The 20,515-nt window shown below is 42.9% G+C and overlaps 1 protein-coding gene across 1 annotated transcript in view; it reads right to left on the reverse strand.

Moving 5' to 3' along the window:
• The window catches only part of LOC146359526 (uncharacterized), a 59,709-nt gene that overhangs the window by 24,423 nt on the left and 14,771 nt on the right, over window positions 1-20,515 (reverse strand). Inside the window, exon 4 of the mRNA XM_084816445.1 lies at window positions 13,390-13,582. Coding sequence (XP_084672571.1) covers window positions 13,390-13,582 — 193 coding nt within the window. The remainder of the gene's footprint in view (window positions 1-13,389; window positions 13,583-20,515) is intronic.

The following is a 20,515-nucleotide window of genomic DNA, read 5'->3' on the forward strand; positions in this document are numbered from 1 at the left end:
CTTCCCCTTCTATATGCCAGGAAGTGATAGGGCCAGATGCCATGATCTTAGTTTTTTTAATGTTGAGTTTCAAACCAGCTTTTGCACTCTCCTCTTTCACCCTCAACAAGAGGCTCTTGAGATCCTCTTCGCTCTCTGCCATTAGGGTGGTATCGTCTGCATATTGGAGGTTGTTGATAATTCTCCCAGCAATCTTAATTCCGACCTCTGATTCATCCAACCCGGCATTTCTCATGATGTACTCTGCATATAAGTTAAATAAGCAGGGTGACAATATGCAGCCTTGTCGTACTCCTTTCCCAATTTTGAACCACTCGGTTGTTCCATGTTCGGTTCTTACTGTTGCTTCTTGACCCTCATACAGGTTTCTCAGGAGACAGGTAAGGTGGTCTGGTACTCCCATCACTTTAAGAATTTGCCACAGTTTGTTGTGATCCACACAATCAAAGGCTTTAGTGTAGTCAATGAAGTAGAAAGAGACATTTTTCTGGAATTCTCTTGCTTTCTCCATGATGCAGCGAACGTTGGCAATTTGATCTCTAGTTCCTCTGCCTCTTCGAAACCCAGCTTGTACTTCCGGTAGTTCTCGGTTCGCATACTGCTGAAGCCTAGCTTGTAGGATTTTGAGCATCACCTTGCTGGCATGTGAAATGAGCGCAATTGTGCGGTAGTTTGAACACTCTTTGGCATTGCCCTTCTTTGGAATTGGAATGTAAACTGACCTTTTCCAATCTTGCGGCCATTGTTGAGTGTTCCAAATTTGTTGGCATATTGAATGCAGCACTTTAACAGCATCATTTTTTACGATTTTAAATAGCTCAGCTGGAAGACTGTCATCTCCGCTAGCTTTGTTGTTAGTAATGCTTCCTAAGGTCCATTTCACTTCACTCTCGAGGATGTCCGGCTCAAGTTCAGTGACCGCACTATCATGGCTGTCAAGGACATTCAGATCTTTCCTGTATAGTTCTTCCGTGTATTCTTTCCACCTCTTCTTAATCTCATCTGCTTCTGTGAGGTCCCTGCCTTCTTTGTCCTTTATCATGCCCATCTTTGTACAAAACGTTCCCTTGAGAGCTCCAATTTTCTTGAAGAGATCTCTAGTCTTTCCCATTCTGTTGTTTTCCTCGATTTCTTTGCATTGTTCATTTAAGAAGGCCTTCTTGTCTCTCCTTGCTATTCTCTGGAACTCTGCATTCAGTTGGATATATCTTCCCCTTTCTCCCTTGCTTTTCGCTTCCCTTCTTTCCTCAGCTACTTGTAAAGCCTCATCAGTCAGCCATTTGGCTTTCTTGCATTTCTTTTTCTTTGGGATGGATTGAGTTGCTGCCTCCTGAACAATGTTACGGACCTCCGTCCATAGTTCCTCAGGCACTCTGTCTATCAGGTCTAATCCCTGAAATCTATTCCTCACCTCCACTGTATATTCATAAAGGATATGATTTAGGTCATACCTGAATGGTTTAGTGGTTTTCCCTACGTTCTTCAATTTAAGCCGAAATTTTGCAAGAACCAGCTCATGATCTGAGCCACAGTCAGCTCCAGGTCTTGTTTTTACTGACTTTATGGAGCTTCTCCATCTTTGGCTGCAAAGGACATAATCCATCTGATTTCGATATTGACCATCTGGTGATGTCCATGTGTAGAGTCGTCTCTTGTGCTGTTGGAAAAGAGTGTTTGCTATGATCAGCGTGTTCTCTTGGCAAAACTCTATTAGCTTTTGTCCTGCTTCATTTTGTACACCAAGGCCATGCCTGCCTTTTATCCCGGTGATTTCGTGACTTCCTACTTTAGCATTCCAATCCCCTATGATGAAGAGGACATCTTGGTGTTGGTGTTAGTTCTAGAAGGTGTTGTAGGTCTTCACAGAACCGATCAACCTCAGCTTCTTCGGCATCAGTGGTTGGGGCATAGACTTGAATTACTGTGATGTTGAATGGTTTGCCTTGGATTCGTACTGAGATCATTCTATCATTTTTGAGATTGTACCCCAGTACTGCTTTTCCCACCCTTTTGTTGACTATGAGTGCTACTCCATTCCTTCTAAGGGATTCTTGCCCACAATAGTAGATATGATGGTCACCTGAATTACATTCGCCCATGCCTGTCCATTTGAGTTCGCTGATTCCCAAGATGTTGATGTTCAATCTTGCCATCTCATGTTTGACCACCTCCAGCTTACCTTGATTCATTGACCTTACATTCCAGGTTCCTAAACAATATTGTTCTTTACAGCATCGGACTTTCTTTTCACCACCAGACACATCCACAGCTGAGTGTCCTTTTGGCTTTGGCCCAGCCGCTTCACTCTTTTTGGCGCTACTTGGAAATACCCTCTGCTCTTCCCCAGTAGTATATTGGACACCTTCCGACCTGAGGGGCTCATCTTCCGGCGTCATATCTTTTAGCCTTGTGATACGTTCCATGGGGTTTTCTTGGCAAGAATGCTGGAGTGGGTTGCCATTTCCTTCTCCAGTGGACCACATTTTGTCAGAACTCTCCGCCATGACCTGTCCGTCTTGGGTGGCCCTGCATGGCATAGCTTATGGCTTCACTGAGTTACGCAAGCCCCTTCGCCACAACAAGGCAGTGATCCATGAAGGGGTTTAAATACATACATACATACATACATACATAAAATATTCATTAGCACTCCTATATCCACTTCTCTGTAAGACCCATTGAATTCAATGGAACTTACTTCTGAGTAGAGATGTATAGGGTTGTGCCATTATGCTCTTTTAAATCCTCAAAGGCCTTTATAATTTTAATGGTATTGGATCATTTTTTCTGCACACCTGCGCTGACCTATTGCACTTTTATTTCACAAATGACATCACTTTCCAAGGATGGCTTAGAAATGTCAGTGAGAATTAAAACAACTTCTAATACACTTCTTACTTTATTCCTGGTGCAAAGTGTGTCTTAGGATGCAATCCTATGCATGTTTACACAGAAATAAGTCCTACAACTCCCAACATCCACCAGCCAGTCATGCTGTCTGGGGAATGCTGGGAGTTGTAGGATTTATTTTTGTCTAGACATGCATAGGATTCTGCCCTTAACTGCTTGACTCTGTGGCTTGTACATAGAGCAGCTGGAAAGCTGTTTCCTTTTCAAGAGAACGAGTAATATTTCATAGTTACTCTAGATGTGATAAGGACCAGACTAGATGTGATGCCATTCATGCAATTAGGGAATTGTGTGAATGGCTTCTTAAAAGTAAATTGCAGGTACCAGAGGCTTGGTCCAGATCAGGGCCCTGATGTGGGGGCTACAGAGGCTTAAACCCCCAATTCCGAATCAAGTCGAGAATAATTTAGGTACCACTATGCCTGAGAACTCTTGCTCAAATATCTTTTCTAAAGCTCCAAATGGACTTTTTAAAACCTCAATCTGGAGTCTTTTTAAAATGTGCTTCCAAATAATATTGAAACTGGGTATCAATAACCATGCTCTGGATGAGCAGATATAAGTTAGAATATTGCTTTCTACATATTACTGCATACAGATCTGTACTTCACATGATGGACACAATTCAGAAAAGCATTTTTAAGTACATTTGATTTCAGTGGCGTGTGATTGTCTCCCAAATAAACAGGTCTTAAGAGTGCTTCCCCCCCCCCTTTTTATTTTGCTAGACTGTGCTCAGTCTGTCCAAAAAATTATACTGTTGGAGGAGAAGAGCTACAAGCAGCCCTCAGCTTGCTTATCTAAAAGGAAGCCTTACAAATACTTACGTTAACATATTTTTGGAATATCATTATCAGCCAAGATTTGCTTCCACAGATTGTGAGCTGAGATGTTTGTAGGGAATCTTTTTTAGATCTGTTAGAGCTAATTAAGATAAATGTCACTAATGCATCAATATTGATTTGCTCTCTTTTCCTTGCTGTATCATGAAAATGCTCTCAGCTGCAACTTTGGAATGCCAAGTGTACAAATAAAGATTAAGGCACTGTGATAATGTTATATACCACAACTTCTTAAACATAATGGAGAAAAGTCATATACCACGACAATGTTTAAGAAGAATGTTCATCAATCCGCCCAGTCACTGAGGTCATCAGAGGGCACACTCTCTGCGTGGTTCTGCGTGGACCTATGGCCTGAATGGAGTCCACCCAGATAAAAGTCTTCAGTGTGGTGGCCCCCTCAAGCCCTCCTTGACTGACCAGCCATGGCTTTTAAAAGTATTCTGTTTTGTTTTTTTTTAATAGTAATTTTAATATGGAGTTTTATTTTTTCAGCTTATCTTTTTATCTTTTATTGTTCATTGCTCCAGAATCTGTCTAGATGTGGAACGGTATATAAATGTTGTAAATAAATTCATAAATAAAGGAGACATTACTTCCTGGAATATCGAAAGGTTACACATTATTGTTAGTAGGAAGCTGGACTTTATGAGACTACTTATTTTACTATTTCAGACAGTGGCTTATGTGCAGCTGTATTTCCAGAGCAATTTCCCCCTTACTGCTACAGTACTTCGACATTCATCTTTCACATGATTAGATTTAAGTGAGGGAGACAAGGCTGTGGGCCTCACCGCTCCATTGCATCCTTGTCATCCATCCCAGCAGCCCTCCGTGTATCGGGGACTGAATGCCTGCCATGTGGAGCCAGCTCTACTTGGATAAGCTCTTGATGCACTTTCAACCCCTAGCAAATCCGGGATTGGGAGTGCAGTAAAGATTTTTGGAAAGTGTGGGGGGAAACTGTTTTTCTGAAATTTTTCATCCCCAGTATATGTGTCTCCCCTGCCACCTATGTGTGTGTCTGTGCGTGTCTCCCCTCCAGTATGTGTGTGTGTGTGTGTGTTCTCCTCCCATGTGTGTGTCTCACTTCCCCCCAGTGTGTGTGTATGTGTGTGTGTATGTGTGTCTTCTCTCCCAGTGTCTGTCTCCTCCCCCCAGTGTGTGTGTCTCCCCTCCCCCCAGTGTGTGTGTCTCCCCTCCCCCCAGTGTGTGTTTCCATCTGTCTCCCCTCCCCCCAGTGTGTGTGTCTCCCCTCCCCCCAGTGTGTCTCCGTCTCCCCTCCCCCCAGTGTGTGTGTCTCCCTCCCCCCAGTGTGTGTGTCTCCCCTCCCCCCAGTGTGTGTGTCTCCCCTCCCCCCAGTGTGTGTGTCTCCCCTCCCCCCAGTGTGTGTGTCTCCATCTGTCTCCCCTCCCCCCAGTGTGTGTGTCTCCATCTGTCTCCTCCCCCCAGTGTGTGTGTCCCCCCTCCCCCCAGTGTGTGTGTCTCCGTCGCCTCCCCCCAGTGTGTGTGTGTGTCTTCTCCCCCCAGTGTGTGTGTGTGTCTTCTCCCCCCAGTGTGTGTGTGTGTCTTCTCCCCGCCAGTGTGTGTGTGTCCCCCCGTTTGTGTCTCTCCTCCCCCCAGTGTGTGTGTCTCTGTCTCCTCCTCCCAGTGTGTGTGTGTCTGTCTTCTCTCCCCAGTGTGTGTGTGTCTCCCCGTTTGTGTCTCCCCTCCCACTAGTGTGTGTGTCTGTCTTCTCCCCCCAGTGTGTGTGTGTGTGTGTGTTAGGCTTGCCAGGTCTCCGGTCTTCGACCAAAGTCTCTGATCCTTGCCCTGAGTTTCTGGGCAGGAGCAGACCAGCTGAAAACTCTGGGCAAGAGCTCTCCCCCCGTTTCTTTCCCCTGAGCAAGAGGAGAGGAGGCGGCGGACGTGACAGAAATGGCGCAAGTGGATGCACCTGAGAAGGGGACGGAGGGTGGCCTGTGCAAGGCCAGAAGCGGTGGCTCTTCTCCTTCCTCCTTGTTCTACATGGTCCCCACAGGCAGCATCCACAGCGTTCACCCTCCTCTCACCAGCCCAATCTTGGTGGTGGGAAGGGTGACCCAGGATTGTTGGGCTGGGCTGGTAGGTACTGTGATGGGGCAGAGTGGGAAAGAAAACGAGAGAGAGGAAAGAAAAGAGCAGGAAAGGGGTGAAAGTAGGGAAGAGGGAGAAAAAGGCAAGAACAGAAGGAGGAAGACACAAGAGAAAATGGCCGGGAGGAGGCCCAGGAAGGCGACCCACCAGATATCATTTTGAGACACAGCTTAGGCCCAGTGCTTGTTTTTTTCAGGGACAGAGCGTAGCATATTATGTTTTATTATTTAGGGATGTCAGAGAATTCCGCGACGGATCTCGGTGAGGTCGAATGCCAGTGCATTCGGCCCCCCAAAATCCATTGCGGAACAGCCTGCCACCCCCCCGCCCCCGCGGATCCCCTCCGGGACGAGACTTACCTGGGGCAGATGTTCCAGATTGCGGTGATTCCAGTGGAAGCGGTGGCAGCTGGTCTTCCGAACAGCTGCTGCCGCCGCCATTTGCAGTCTGGTCTTTTTCTCCCCCCCCCCCCAGACGTGATAGGCTACGTAAAGACTTACGTAGCCTATCACGTCTGGGTTTTTAAAAAAAAACGTGTACGCAAATGGCGGCAGCTACAGCCGCCGCCATTTGCGTTCCTTATTTTTTGCTGTCTTAGTCTACGTCACTATTTACATAGACTAAGACGAATAAAAGAAAGGGGAACACAAATAACGCCCACTACGCGTTGTTTTTGTTTGTTTGTTACCCAGAGCCCTCCGCGGCCGGAAATCCGGCTGCGGATGGCCCTGGCCTGGGCCTGGCTGGCTGCTCCGCGGAGCTGCCGCGGAGCACAGCCGGCCATCGAGGATTCCGGGGGGGAGGACCGGATCGTCTCCCCCCCCGTCGAGGATTCCAGGGGGAGGGACGGAACGCCTCCCCCCCCACCATGAACAGAATCCGCGAAAAGGCAAGTCACTTTCGTACATCCCTAATTATGATTATTGTGATAGTATACATATTGGCATTATTTGCTTGTGTGTACCAAGTGCTTTTAAATGATGGGATATACACAGCAATCCTATGTAGTTTCACTTAGAAGTCTCACTGAATTCAACTGGCTTACTCCCATGTAAGCATGTGTATGTGTGTGAGAAATGGGTTCTTTCCCTCTTCCCTACCCCGCCCCACCTTTTGCTTTCAATGTTGGAGAAGCCAGCTGTGCTACAAATTGTGTTATCTGTGTTGTTACTCCGGATAATTTGTGGGGTGGAGGGATTGTTGGGTTGAACTGTTTGTAAATTTGGGCCTGAAGTCCATTTAGTTTTGCTATATAATGCATCTGAGTCACATTGTGAACATGTGGTTTTAAAAATCCTTTATTTCCTTTTGCAAGTTAACACATATTTCTGGCCAAATTCCTCCTGTTTATGTTTGCTGGGCCACACTTAAAAAAACATCCCTGTGATTATGTAACCCAAACTCTCTAACTTACAGTTATTGACTCATAATTGCCTGCTGCCTCAGTTTGCCTATGTGCGGAATGGGTTTCCTGGCCTCCCATTTCCCTTTAAGTTAAATCTTGGAGAAGTGGGCTTGTCTACAAAGGCCTTTCTCTCTGCTGTGACATACTCTGGATAAATTGTGGTGTGTGTGTTTTTAAGCCACTTTTCTTAAAAAAACAACAACTGCTCTCTGTTGGTTCTGTGAACTTGGTATACTGTGATTATGTAACCCAAACTCACTCTCTCCTTTGCAGACATTGACTTTAATTGCCTGCTGCCTCAGTTTGCCTGTGTGTGAAATGGGTTTCTTCCTTCCCCCCATTGCTTTCAATAAGTGGGCTCTGCCACAAATTGCTTTATCGGTGTTATGGCTGGGAGGGGAGGTTAGTGGGTTGAACTGTGTAGCAAAAGGCTTGTGTATAGCAAAATAAGTGCCCTTGAGTCTGGCAACCCCCTGTGACATCACCAGGGCCCACCCCGTGACATCACCGGGGCCTGCGCTATGACATCACAAGGGGGCCACCTCTGTGACATTGGCAGGGGCTGTCCCTAGGTCTCAGGCTTGGGCCCGGAGGGCCTGGGATGTTCCAGACCAGGCAACCCTGGTGTGTGTGCATGTGGCCCTGGATCCCCCAGCAAAACTGGATTTGGCCCTTGGAGCCAAAAAGGTTGTGTACCCAAGATTTAAACAATCAAAAGTGAAAATATTGTCTTAACAAAACAAAATCCAGAGTCCATTTTTTACATGCTGTGCCCTACTCTGGGGGTGTTTCTGTCGTGATATCATAACAAGCACTGTGCTATGGGGAAAAGTAAACTGCTGGGGGCATTGTACTAGGTCAGGAGAAACCTGGCCCTAGCTGCTGACATGGAACTCTGGGAAGGGCTAGGCAGGTGAACAGGTTGGGCTATGCAGACAGCCTCTGCCTGAAGTGCCCCTAGTAGGTTCTATGGACCAAACTGCACAGCCCCAGTCTGGAGCACAGTTGAGTGGGGGCACAGCACCGCCCCCGCTGCAGACACTGGATGGCTTGTGTCTGATGCAGCGGGGCAGGTTTTGCTCACGCTTCACGACCATTTCACTTGCGACCACAGTTTGGACAGACATGTCTGTCCTGTGAGGAAGCCACACAATGGATGGTCTGAAAAGCAAATAAGTGCCATTTCAGAAATAGCGCTGGATTGAATTCTAAACATTTTCTGCATAGAAAATATACAAACCTAGCAACACACTTTTTTATTGTGAATTTTAACAACCCAAACCAAAAACGTAACAAAACCAAAGAAAGAAATATAGAACAAAATAAAAATACAACATGTTCTAATATCCTCAGTTTCAAAGATTACAATATTCGAGGGGGGAAAAGGGGGGGGGAATAGGTTACACATAGACTTCAGTAAAAGCAGATCAAATATCCACATATAAGTCCATCTGCAAGTGACGCCTATATACACCACTCTTGCAAATGTGGCTAGTGTTAAGTCTTCAGTCCATTGCATTATAGGTGGTGAGCTTTTATCCTTCCAGTATCGTAGTATCAGTCTTTTAGCAACCAAAAGGGCACGAAAAATCCATTTACGTGGAAAAATCCAGCTGACCATGTGTTACATTCCAAGAAGCAGGTAAGTAATTTAAAAGAACATTTACATCAATAAATATTAAAGAGCTCTCCAATACTAAATTTATCCATATAATAACCTCCTCCCCAAAGGAGGCAACCATTGGGCATTTCCAAATCATATGAATAAGAGAAGCATTGACTGCATTACACCTCCAACAATTAGCCGAATTAAACAAAAGTTTATTAAAAAGATGTTGTGGTGTCCAGTAGACCGTAAACAAACGTTTTTGCTGAATAAGGTGTAACCGAAGAGCCATTGAAATGTCTGATACAGATGCCAAGATGGCAGTCCATTGATTAAGCAAAATAGGACGTTCCAATTCCCTGTTCCATTCCAGCTGTATACCACTTGTATCATATTTATTCATTGATAATAAATATTTGTAAACATGGATCAGGGGTCGATATATATGATCAGCTTCAATAAGTATTTCCAATAGTGAAGGAGACTCCAAAGCAGTAAAAGCAGCAGGACTGAATCTAGATACCAACAAATGTTTCACTTGCAAGTACTGCCATTCCACTGAAGCTGGCAAATCAAATTGATCTCGCAAAGTTGAAAATAACAAAAACTCATCATCAACCCCCAATAATTGATCCAGGGTAAAGATCATTTTATCTGTCCAGGTCCACCATAAAAACATTTCTTGCCAATTCTTAAATCTGGATTTCCCCATAAAGTCAGTTTAGCGTGGGAAAATGGATCAAACTGTAATTGATGTGACATTACACGCCAAACTTCTCTGTCTGCCAAAATTGTGGAAGGAGCTCTGTCTACCTTAATATGCCGAGAACTTAATGCCATCCATTTAAAGAGAGGCTCCAGACAATAAGATTCCAACACTGACCAAGGTGGAAAATCTAATCTGGGTAGAAAATCTAATCTGGGTGGAAAAGACCAAAATTTTGTAGAGGTCAGCAAATAGGCCCGATGATACATAGCTAGATCCAGAAAACCGAACCCGCCTTCATTAATTGGAAGTTGCATCCTTTTAAAGATATTCTTGGTGGAGAGGAACCCCAAAGAATTTACGAAACAAAGCATTAAGTTTTTGGAAATATTTGCCAGGTATAAGAATAGGGATCCTATGTATAACATAAATAATTAGAGTTATGGTATTCATCTTAAGTGTATTCACCTTACCCCATAAACTCAACTTTAAAGATGCCCATCTATCTATATCTCGTGAAATATCATTAATCAATTTATTTAAATTTAACCTAATCATTTGAGATATATCTCTAGGAATAATTATTCCCAAGTAAGTAATGAATTCTGGGCACTGTGGAAATCGCCAATTGGCTAATACACTAAAGTATACCCTATCTCCAATCGGCATTATTTCCGACTTTGACCAATTAATTGAATAGCCAGACAATTCACCAAAGGTATTAATCAATTTCATCAAAGCGGAACCAACGACTGGAGTCTTGAGATAAATAACAAAAGATCATCAGCATAAAGGATAATTTTAAATTCTAAACCAAAATGAACAAATCCATGAATACTATTATTTTGTCTAATAGCACACACCAGGGGTTCCAAACATAAATTGAATATCAATGGGGAGAGAGGACAACCTTGTCTGTTGCCCCACCCAAGTAAAATAAAAAACCTAAAATAAATCGTTATTCATTACTCTTGCTCTAGGAGCGAAGTATAAAATTTTAACCCATTTCAAAAATTTGTCAATGTAGTAAAAATAAATTTCCATTGAATGTTGTCAAAGGCCTTTTCTGCATCCAAAGAAATTATGGCTGCATGGTCAGCTCTTTCAGAATTTAAAGCAACTATATCAACAACTAATCTAAGATTATCAGCCCCCTGTCTGTTTTTAATAAATCCCATCTGGCCTGGTCAAACCAATATGGCCATGACCTGTTGTAATCTATCAGCCAAGATTGCTGTTAATATTTTATATCTATGTTAATTAATGATATAGGCCGATAGCACAATAGGTATGGTTCTTCCCTGGCTTAGGAATCACAGTAATATAAGCATCATTTAACGATGAAGAAAGGGAGCCCATTTAGAAAATATGGTTATAGAGGTTCTACAATTTTGGGGCTAAAAAACTAGAGAATATTTTATACCATTCAATTGGGAATCCATCCAGTCCGGGTGATTTCCCAGTATTCATTTTCATTATTGCATTCATAATTTCCTCTAAATGCTGAGGAGCTAAAAGGAGCTGTTGTTGTGAAGAATCTAAACATGGAAGACTAATCTTAAGAAAACAAGCATGTTCATATCTTGCTCTGATATCCTATTACCAGTACTATACAGATCAGAATATAACTTTAAAAATTGTGAATTTATGACTTTAGGAGAAGTATATACTTTGCCACTCTCATCTTTAATAGCTGAAATGACATTTTGATGTTGGTGCTGTTTAAGACCATGTGCAAGGATCTTACTAGGACGTTCACCATTTTCCCAATATTTCTGTCGTAGACAGGTCAGAGCAAATCCTGCCTGTTGTGAAAGAATATTATTCAACTCATGCTTACTATTCTGTAGCTGTTGATAAAGTTGTACTGTGGGGGAAGTGGCAAACTGAGTTATAAGAGATTTCAGCTTCTTATTTAAGTGTGTCTGTTGAATTTTTTTAAAGCTTCTTTTGATAAGAAGCATAAGAGATAATTTGGCCCCTTATAAAAGCTTTACTAGCCTCCCATTCAATGGCACACAAACTTGCTGTACCCTTGTTAGTACTGAAATACCCTGTTAGTTCAGCTAAGATCTGGGTTTTAAACTTCTCATCATTAAGAAGAGAAACATTAAAACGCCAAAGACTAGGGACCCCAGGATTATCAGAAAATTGCAGTTCCAAACATACCGGGGTAAGATCTGACACTACCAATGTATCAGTCTTGCAATCTTTGATTTGACATACTAAAGTTGTAGAAATAAAAAAATAGTCTAATCTAAAGCAATTATGGTGAACTGATGAAATAAAAGTCTACACTCTGTCAACGGGATGTAAAAATCTCCAAGCATCAGTTAAACCATATTCCATCATATAAGCCTGGAGTGCCAATCTCACAGCAGATTGAGTTTTAGGAGAAGGTCTACTCCTATCTAACAAAGGATCTAAGACCTTGTTAAAATCCCCACCCACATTCAAATAATCATAGGTAATATCAACCAGTTTAGCAAAACAATAATGAAACATAACCACAGCATCAATATTTGGCCCATATACATTGATCATAACAATTAATTTACCCATATACTTTCCTATCAAGATCAAAAAATGCCCCTCAGTATTAAAAATCACCTGTTGAACTGAAGTAGAAAATCATGTATGAATTAAAATCGCAACCCCTTTACACCGTGTTGAAGTATTTGTGACATAAGGCTCACCAACCTAATCCTTTTGCATCATCTGTCGATCTGCAGCCATCAAATGGCTTTCTTGTAAAAAAGCCATGTCAACATTATGCTCTTTTAACTTAGTAAGAACTCTTTTCTGTTTGTTTACATTTCACAGCCCTTGACGTTCCATGAAGTCATGTTAAACACTGAAAACACAAAAGCAAATTTGCCCCTCCGCCCAAATGCATCTTTCCAAATTTACAAACAATGACTAAATTTATATACCATAAATGGTATAACAAATACATTCTTAGTTTAGGTTTAGGACTAACCATTTCAGACATCATCAAAGTAGTTCTTGTTACGTAGAAACTGAGAAAAAAATTATTCAAAAATATGAACAATAGTTGAAAATAAAAAAACCAAAATAAAAATAAAACTCAAATAATCCAATTTGTGTCCACATACCATAAAAAGTGCCCCCAAACCCCTAACAGATCAAAACAAAAAAAACCTTAACAAAATAATAATAATAATAATAATAAGACTTTTGCCTTCCGTTTGGACCGACGTGCAACTTCAGTGCTTAGCTAGGCCCCTCCTGCATATTGAATACATACACAGAGCAAAATTACAAACATGCAAATTTTAACCAACAAGAAATAGTAATAATAATAATTTAAAAAAGAATTTTAAAAAACCAATTGGGTATTTAATATTTTATCTGGCGATATATTCATATATATATATATATATACACACACACACAGACACACATATGTATACACACACACACATATATATATGCGTACACAAATATAAACAAATGTGTGTGTGTGTGTATGTACACACACACACACGTATGTACCTACAGTATTGCAAATTAATTTGATTTGCCGAATTTCTCGTCTTGGTAAACTGTCTTCTTCTATCAGCAATTTCTTTAGTATAATGAGGAAAGAGCACAATCTTGTCGTTAGCTGGCCCCCACCGAAGCTCTCCTCTCTCTCTTGCTATACGCAACAGATATTATTTAGTGGAGGCCCATAGAAATTGAACAATAACTGGCCCCGCTCTAGAGCCTCGTGTAGAACCGGCAACATGATAGGCACGCTCGATATCAAGTGGAAAATCAGAAGGCAAAGCCAATAACTCACGCAGAAATTTATCCATGAACTCAGCAAGACAGAGATCTGTAGCCAGCTCTCTGAGGCCAAGAATATGCAGATTCGCTCTTTGAGCAAAGGCCTCCAGCTGAGAAATTCGAGCAGACAGTACACTATGAAAGGCATCCACTGCAGTTTTGTTAGCAGTAACCCAGTCTTCAAGTGTGTTAACTTTTGACTCCATCTTTTGAAGACAAATATTCATGGAGCCCACAGCCCCTTGAAGAGTAGTGATGGAATCCTGAATCAGCTGTTTCAGCTGTTCGAGCTTCTTTTACTGCAAAGATAACTGCGAGGACATATTATTTATCAAAATGAGCAACTCCTCTCCGTCTATCACTTCTTTAGAAACCTTTGCTAGGGGGGCAGTTGGAGGAGTAGGCGGCATTCCCATACTTTTCTTCGCCTTCAGTGCTGCCATCCTCCTCTCACCTCTGAAAGTGCAACAAGCAAATATAAGTACAGAAACAGGGGGAAAAAGCTTAAGCAAGTTTGATTGCAAATATCCAGGTAACATGACAGTCTCAAAGAGGTATTTTTAAAGCTGAAACTCAGGAGAGGCGCAGCGAAGAGCTGATCATGACACCATCTCCAGCCGGAAGTCAGCTTAGCAACACATAATGAAGACTGAAATATAAGGAAAGGAGACACATATGCAAAAAAAATTCTGGAAAATAATTTTACTTCATTGGGATTTGACTGTTAGAATCCAACGTTTTTATCATTGAGAAGAATCAGGTTGGAAGGAAATGATCTGCTATACACCTCAGAGAACTGCCTCAGCCTAGTACATGTTCATATTTCTGAACAGCTAACTTAAGCCAGATTTTTTTAAAAAATTGGGTCATTGTTCATACTGCTGCATTCAAATGTGCATGGCTGGATTCATTACTGGCCTACAGTCAAAGCACTGTGATGGACTTAAAATCTTAAACAGAAGCTGAGAACTGCTGGAGTGTCATGAGAGGCCTTTTTTTTTACTACTACCACTACTACTACAACTATATATATCAGTGTATGTGTGTGTGTGTGTGTGTATGTGTATATATATATATATATATATCTCAGAATATCAGTATCAATACCTATATCTAATATTTCAGTGTGTATATACTGCATATATATGTGTGTATGTGTGTGTGTGTATATATATAATATTTCAGTATGTTTGTTTGTTTGTTTATATATCACAAGATTTGATGACACCTGAGATTAAGCTCTAAATCTCTATAGGTACACAGTTCCACTAGGTGGCAGCACAGATAGCAATTGTGGTTCCAAACATAATTAAATGATGCCTTATTAAGGAGGTTTCCTGATTATTTTAAACAGGCTGCGCTGCATCCCCCCCACCACACACATAAATTTTAGTGCTATATTTGCACTATTATCAAGTGTCAGTAATAAAATTCTTGAGACAGGCTTGCTGCTGATGCTGGCACGACAATTATTTTTAATTTTTACTAGCGTAGCTTTGCTGGTGCTCACCACTTTTTAAAGGGGTTGAGTGATATAGTGGGTGGGTACCCAGTCACATAAAATGAAGCATCACCCCCCCCCCCGCCCCAAGTAATCAACGGTGCAGGAAGTAGGAGGAGACAGTGTGTCACTCAGTGTTAATTATGGCATGGACACAGGCTCATGAGACTCATGCAACCGTCATGCAGCGGATGTACTAGGAGGGGTGTGTCCATCCTGGGGGGTTGCATTTTGCCAGTGCGGGCCAAGTAAATTCAATTAAATCTCTGCTGGCTGGCAGAACACGTCACAGAGCTTCTCCATCTGTATTCAGATGTTTTGACCATGCCCATTCCTACCATAAGGACACATGCATCTCTGTGGGCACATGAGGCTGTATACAAGCCTTGGCTGCCCTGTTTACTTCAGGACAGGGTAGGAACGTACAGGTTTGTAAAGTCTGTGATGTTGTAAAATCTGTTCCATCTGCATTTCACCGATTGTCAGGTGCCTTTTGTTCCATCATCTGCTCACTGACGGAATCATTCCCCCCCTAGCTTCCCGAATTCGCACAAATTCACATTTGTGCAAATTCATGCTTGCAAAAATGCCCACATCCCCCCAAAATGCGCATTTTCATGCTTTAGTCTTCAGGGTAAATGTGCATTTTCAGCTGGTAGTTTTTTAAATGCATTTTTTACAACTAAATTTGCGTAAAATTCCAGAAAAAAAAAAAAAAGTCTGCAAGTCCACGGAATCCTTGCGACTCAGAAAAAGCCAGTCCGCTACAGAATCCGCAAGTCATATTCATAGAAACCCATACTCATTTGATTCCACTGCAGATTTCTCCAGCATCCCTAATATAGGGCAGGAGTGGAATCTGGACCAGAAGCCTCCCTGTCAGGCCACTGGCCTTCCCTCCTGCCCCCCCCCCGGCCGCAATTAGAGTTGTTTTAAAAATGTTTCCATTAGCGCCAATGGACGCATTAAAATATGTCTATTTCTTTGATCTATACCCTACCTTTCCACCAAGAAATTGGCACTCAAGGCAGCTCGCCATGCAAAGGAGGGGGCATGGTTTTCAGAGGAGGTTGCAGCATGGAGAGGGAAGGGCTACTCTCCCCTCCTAGTATGCTGCAACCCTCCTCAGAACCCGCCCCCCCATCTGCATGCAGCAATTATGTTTGAAAAAAGCCTCCCAGTGGCACCAAAGGGGAGGCTCTTTTCAATCGTGTGTGCGTGTGGGCGGGATATTCATGGAGACTGCAGCTGCAGAGGGGAGGTCTATCCCTCCCCGCATGCTACAGGACAGGGAGAGTGTGGGGCAGCTCTGCCCATTTCTTGGTTGGCTCTGCCCGCCTCTGACTTGCAGTCCCTGGAAGGTTAAGCTGCAAGGAAATGGGGCCCGGGAGTGAAAAAGGTTACCTGTCCCTGACATAGGGGATGCTCTTTTCACATGTACGTGAGTAACCCCTAATACTGTAATGAATATGTAAAGGAGCTGGTCGTGTGGAGTGCAGGAACTCCTCCGAGCCTCATGAAGCTAGAAGCTAGTTCTTTTCTGAATCCCTAAACATTTCCGAATCCCTAAATCATTAATAGTTGTTTGTTTCTCACCATTTGTTTGCATTAAAATTATACCTTGTAAACACAACAGTTCAATTGCCTGATTTAATACTCGGCCATTAAGGGCGCAATCCTATGCATGTTTCGACAGAAGAAAGTACTACAACTCCCAGCATTCCCTAGCCAGCACTGCTGGCTGCAGAATGCTGGGAGTTGTACGACTTTTTTCTGTTGAAACGTGCATAGGATTGTGCCCTAAATTCATTTTGCTCCTTTGGCCACATGTTTAATAGGAGAATGGTTGTGTTTCTCACAGGCCTGCGCTCTAAGTTTTTGCCTCTGTAAGAAGCTCTTAGAACCTCAAACCATGGACCAGAGCCTTCTTTTTCTGTGAAAAGCAGTGGTGCTTCTTGCCTTTAATTGCACCCAACCTATGTCTGCCTTCTCAGAGTATCCTACCGGCATTTATTGGCTCACTCATGATTTTCCTTTCGTTGTTAAAGAAACATTTTTGGAAGGTGAGGAGGGGGTTGAACCCATTTCCCGGGTGAATTCTAGTATTGATATTTAATTACCAGGATTTGCTGCCAGTCACAGATGATTTGAGCGCTGCCCTTGCTGTATATGATTTCAGCCGCATCCCCTGATTAAATGATAGCATTGCTCAATCAAGGATGATGCATTCGTTTATATTGCTGGCAAGCAGAACTGGATAACAGAAAGGCCCTATACCGGTGCCTTGTAAGTAGCTCTTTTCATAATCTCAAGGGATGGGCTCTCAATTTGTTTATATAACACATTGATTTTAATTTATATCTGGGAAGGAAGACTGTAGATTACGTTCTGTGGGTCTGGTGATTCCGGGACTAGTTATGCATGTCACGGAATCTACTTGCCACTATATGAACAATCAGTTGCCAGGGTACTTATATCCATCTACAGTTTTGCTTTCAAAAGCTGTGTTGCCAAGTATGCCGTATTTTAATGTAAGAACCTTTGGATGGCCATCTTCTTCCAAAAACACCTTCGCGGTTATTTATAAACTTTGTAGTAAGGGAGGGGCAGCTTCCCTCCTGAGGTCAGAGCAGAACCTTAATTAAAAACTGCAGGTAGGTCCCGTTTCTTTTCCATGTGAGATTATTTAATAACATTTTTTTCTAATAGGAATGGATCACATGTGGGTTTGATATCCCAGGTATCCCAGGGATGGTTTTTCTCTCTGTAAGAAAGTGATGTAGCATAGCTGACAAGGGCCTGAGGCAAGAGGAAGCAGGGAAAGTTACGATTAATAATGTCCTTCAGATGCGCGATAGAAATAAGGGGTGGGCAAGTGGAGGTCCTCTAGATGTTTTAAACTACAACTCCCATGATCCTCCACCATTGGCTATGCTAGCTAGGGCTGATGGTAGCTGACCACCCCTGATATAAGTGATGGCTATCTTTGTCCTAACTTAAAGCACACTTTCTTGGGTTGCTGTAGTCCAAGCAGTGGTGACTGGAGACTCCAGTTCCAGAGGGGCGGTGATTCCATTCTGGGTTTTAGTTGCCACCACCCAAAAGTCTAAAGGTGCTATCCAACGTGCTGAACCTTACCCCCAAAATGGGTCCAGCACCTTGGATAGCACCTTTACAGGACTGGTTGTAACTAAAACCCTGAATGGAATCGCTGCCCTTCCAGAACTTCAGTTATGAGCCGCCAGTGAGTCCAAGATGGGAAACCTATGTCTCTCCAGTTGTTGTTGAACTCCAGCTTGTATTCGTTCTAGCCAGCATGGCCAGTGGTCAGGGATGATGGGAGTTGTGGTCCAACATCTGGACAGCCACAGGTTTCTTACCCCTTAAGTGTTGTCCTTACCTTATGAAAAAGAAAAGTGTGCGTTGTCAATTCCAAAAATCTAGAAATAACATTGGTTAGGAAAAATCCAAACTGTATTGATAATTTCTTTTCATTCTGTGACCCCACATTATTTCAGTATGTGATCTAGTTTAAACAAGTGTTATTTTAAAAAAGAAAAAACAAATAGACATCATTGGCTAATTTATTTATTTATTTACAACATGTGTATACCGTTCCATATCTAAAGCAGATTCTGAAGCAGTGAACATAAAAGGTGAAACAATAAAAAAGTTTCAAAGATTAAGGGAGCAATCCTATGGCTGCTAGTCAGCGGCTAGACAGCCACAGGATATGTGGTTTTCCGGGAACCGACCTCGGAGCCGCAGGCAGTGCGGAACGGACCCATGCTCTGCACTCGGAAGAGGAGCATGGAGCGGCCAAAATGGGGCGTTCCAGGGCGGGGAAGGTGAAAATGCCGGTACAACACATCCTATGTGTCGTCTGGCAGCTTCCTCCCCCACTCTGCCTTCTCGCAACTAGACACCCGAAATCGGCTGTCTAGCCGTAAATGCAGGGCGGGAGACTTGCGGAGGGAACAATCCCCTCCATGCTTCTCCTGCCCTGCATTGAATAGGCGGTCGCCTGAGTTCAGAGGCAGCCACCTATCCCTATAGGATTGTGCCCTAAAACACCATATTCAATTTATTCTTTTAAGAACATGATGCCAGTAAAAAATGTAGCTGGTCAGTTAAGGAATGCTTCCTGGAAAAGGGTGGTTTTCAGGCAACCAGAAGCAACACAATATTGGCACCTACCTGACCTCTGGGGACAGGGAGTTCCAAAGAAATGGGGCCACCACGCTGAAGGCTCTTCTCCAGGTGGACTCCCATTGGGCCATAGGTCATGTGAAATGTCTGACCAAGTATTCCTTTGTTGTTGGGGTCTTTCCAGGTTTCACAGTTGTATAACCTTTGAAGTAGTTGATTACCAAAATCATTCTGTAATTCCCAGAAGTTACAGCATATGCCAAATTCCTCCTTGACCTAGATTAAAGAATCTAGATACAGGCATTTCTGAATGGCTCTTATTATGATCATTATATAAGGCACAGATAATCTAATAAAACACATCTCTACCCTTACAGGTGGCCTAAAAACAATGTTGTTGTTGTTGTTGTTAATAATAGGGCTTTTTGAAGTGGGCATCACCCATAGCATTGTTTTGCCATCAGTAAAAGTTAATTAAATCCTCAAATGAAGGTGAAGGCCACGTTTCATTTTCATATTGCAAAGTCTCTTGTTTGTTTGAGGAATTATGTTTTTTATATTATGGGAATAACCACATCAGTGTATCTTTCCATCTTGGTACACGCTTCAAGAACATGATTTCTGCACTCACTCCCCAATGCACATATCGGCATACAAAAAAATACAGTGACGTGGTCCCTCCTGTAGGTATGAAAATATACACATACTTAAAACATGGGGATGGGCCAGAAGTTTGTGAAACTTACTGAACTGCCTCCTACTCAAGTCACAAAGGTGTTTGTTTTTTTTTAATGGCCCTCATAAGAGAGTGTGCAGGTTCACCCAACCCGTTCAGAACTAGGGATGTACGAAAATTCCGCCACGGATCTCAGGGAGGCCAAATGCCAGCGCATTCGGCCCCCCTAAATCGGTGGCGGAATGGCCCCCCCCGCCCCCCCCAGGACGAGACTTACCTTGGGCGGATCTTCCTGGCAGCGGAGGCTCCAGCGGCGGTTTGGCGGCGGCCGGTCTTCTGACCGGCTGCCGCCGCCGCCATTTCCAGTTAAAAAAACAACGTGATAGGCTACGTAAAGATTTACGTAGCCTATCACGGCTAGGTTTCAAAAAAAAAAATGTGATAGGCTACGTAAATGTTTACGAAGCCTATCACGTCTGACTTTTTTAAAAAAACAAACAAACACGTGTATGCAAATGGCAGCGGCCACGGCCATTTGCGTTCCTTATTTTGGCACGTCTTAGTCTATGTAAACATTTACGTAGACTAAGACGGCGAAAATAAGGGGAACGCAAATAGCGTAGCGTCCGCTACGCTATTTGCGTTCCCCTTATTTTCACCATCTTAGTCTACGTAAATGTTTACGTAGACTAAGACGTGCCAAAATAAGGAACGCAAATGGCCGCGGCCACCGCCATTTGCGTAGGCGCGTGTTTTTTTTTAAAAGTCAGCCGTGATAGGCTACGTAAACATTTACGTAGCCTATCATGGCTG

Source organism: Heloderma suspectum, chromosome 1 (assembly GCF_057233095.1).
Source record: "Heloderma suspectum isolate Gila_16-S chromosome 1, 16-S_ref, whole genome shotgun sequence".
Lineage (NCBI taxonomy): Eukaryota > Metazoa > Chordata > Lepidosauria > Squamata > Helodermatidae > Heloderma > Heloderma suspectum.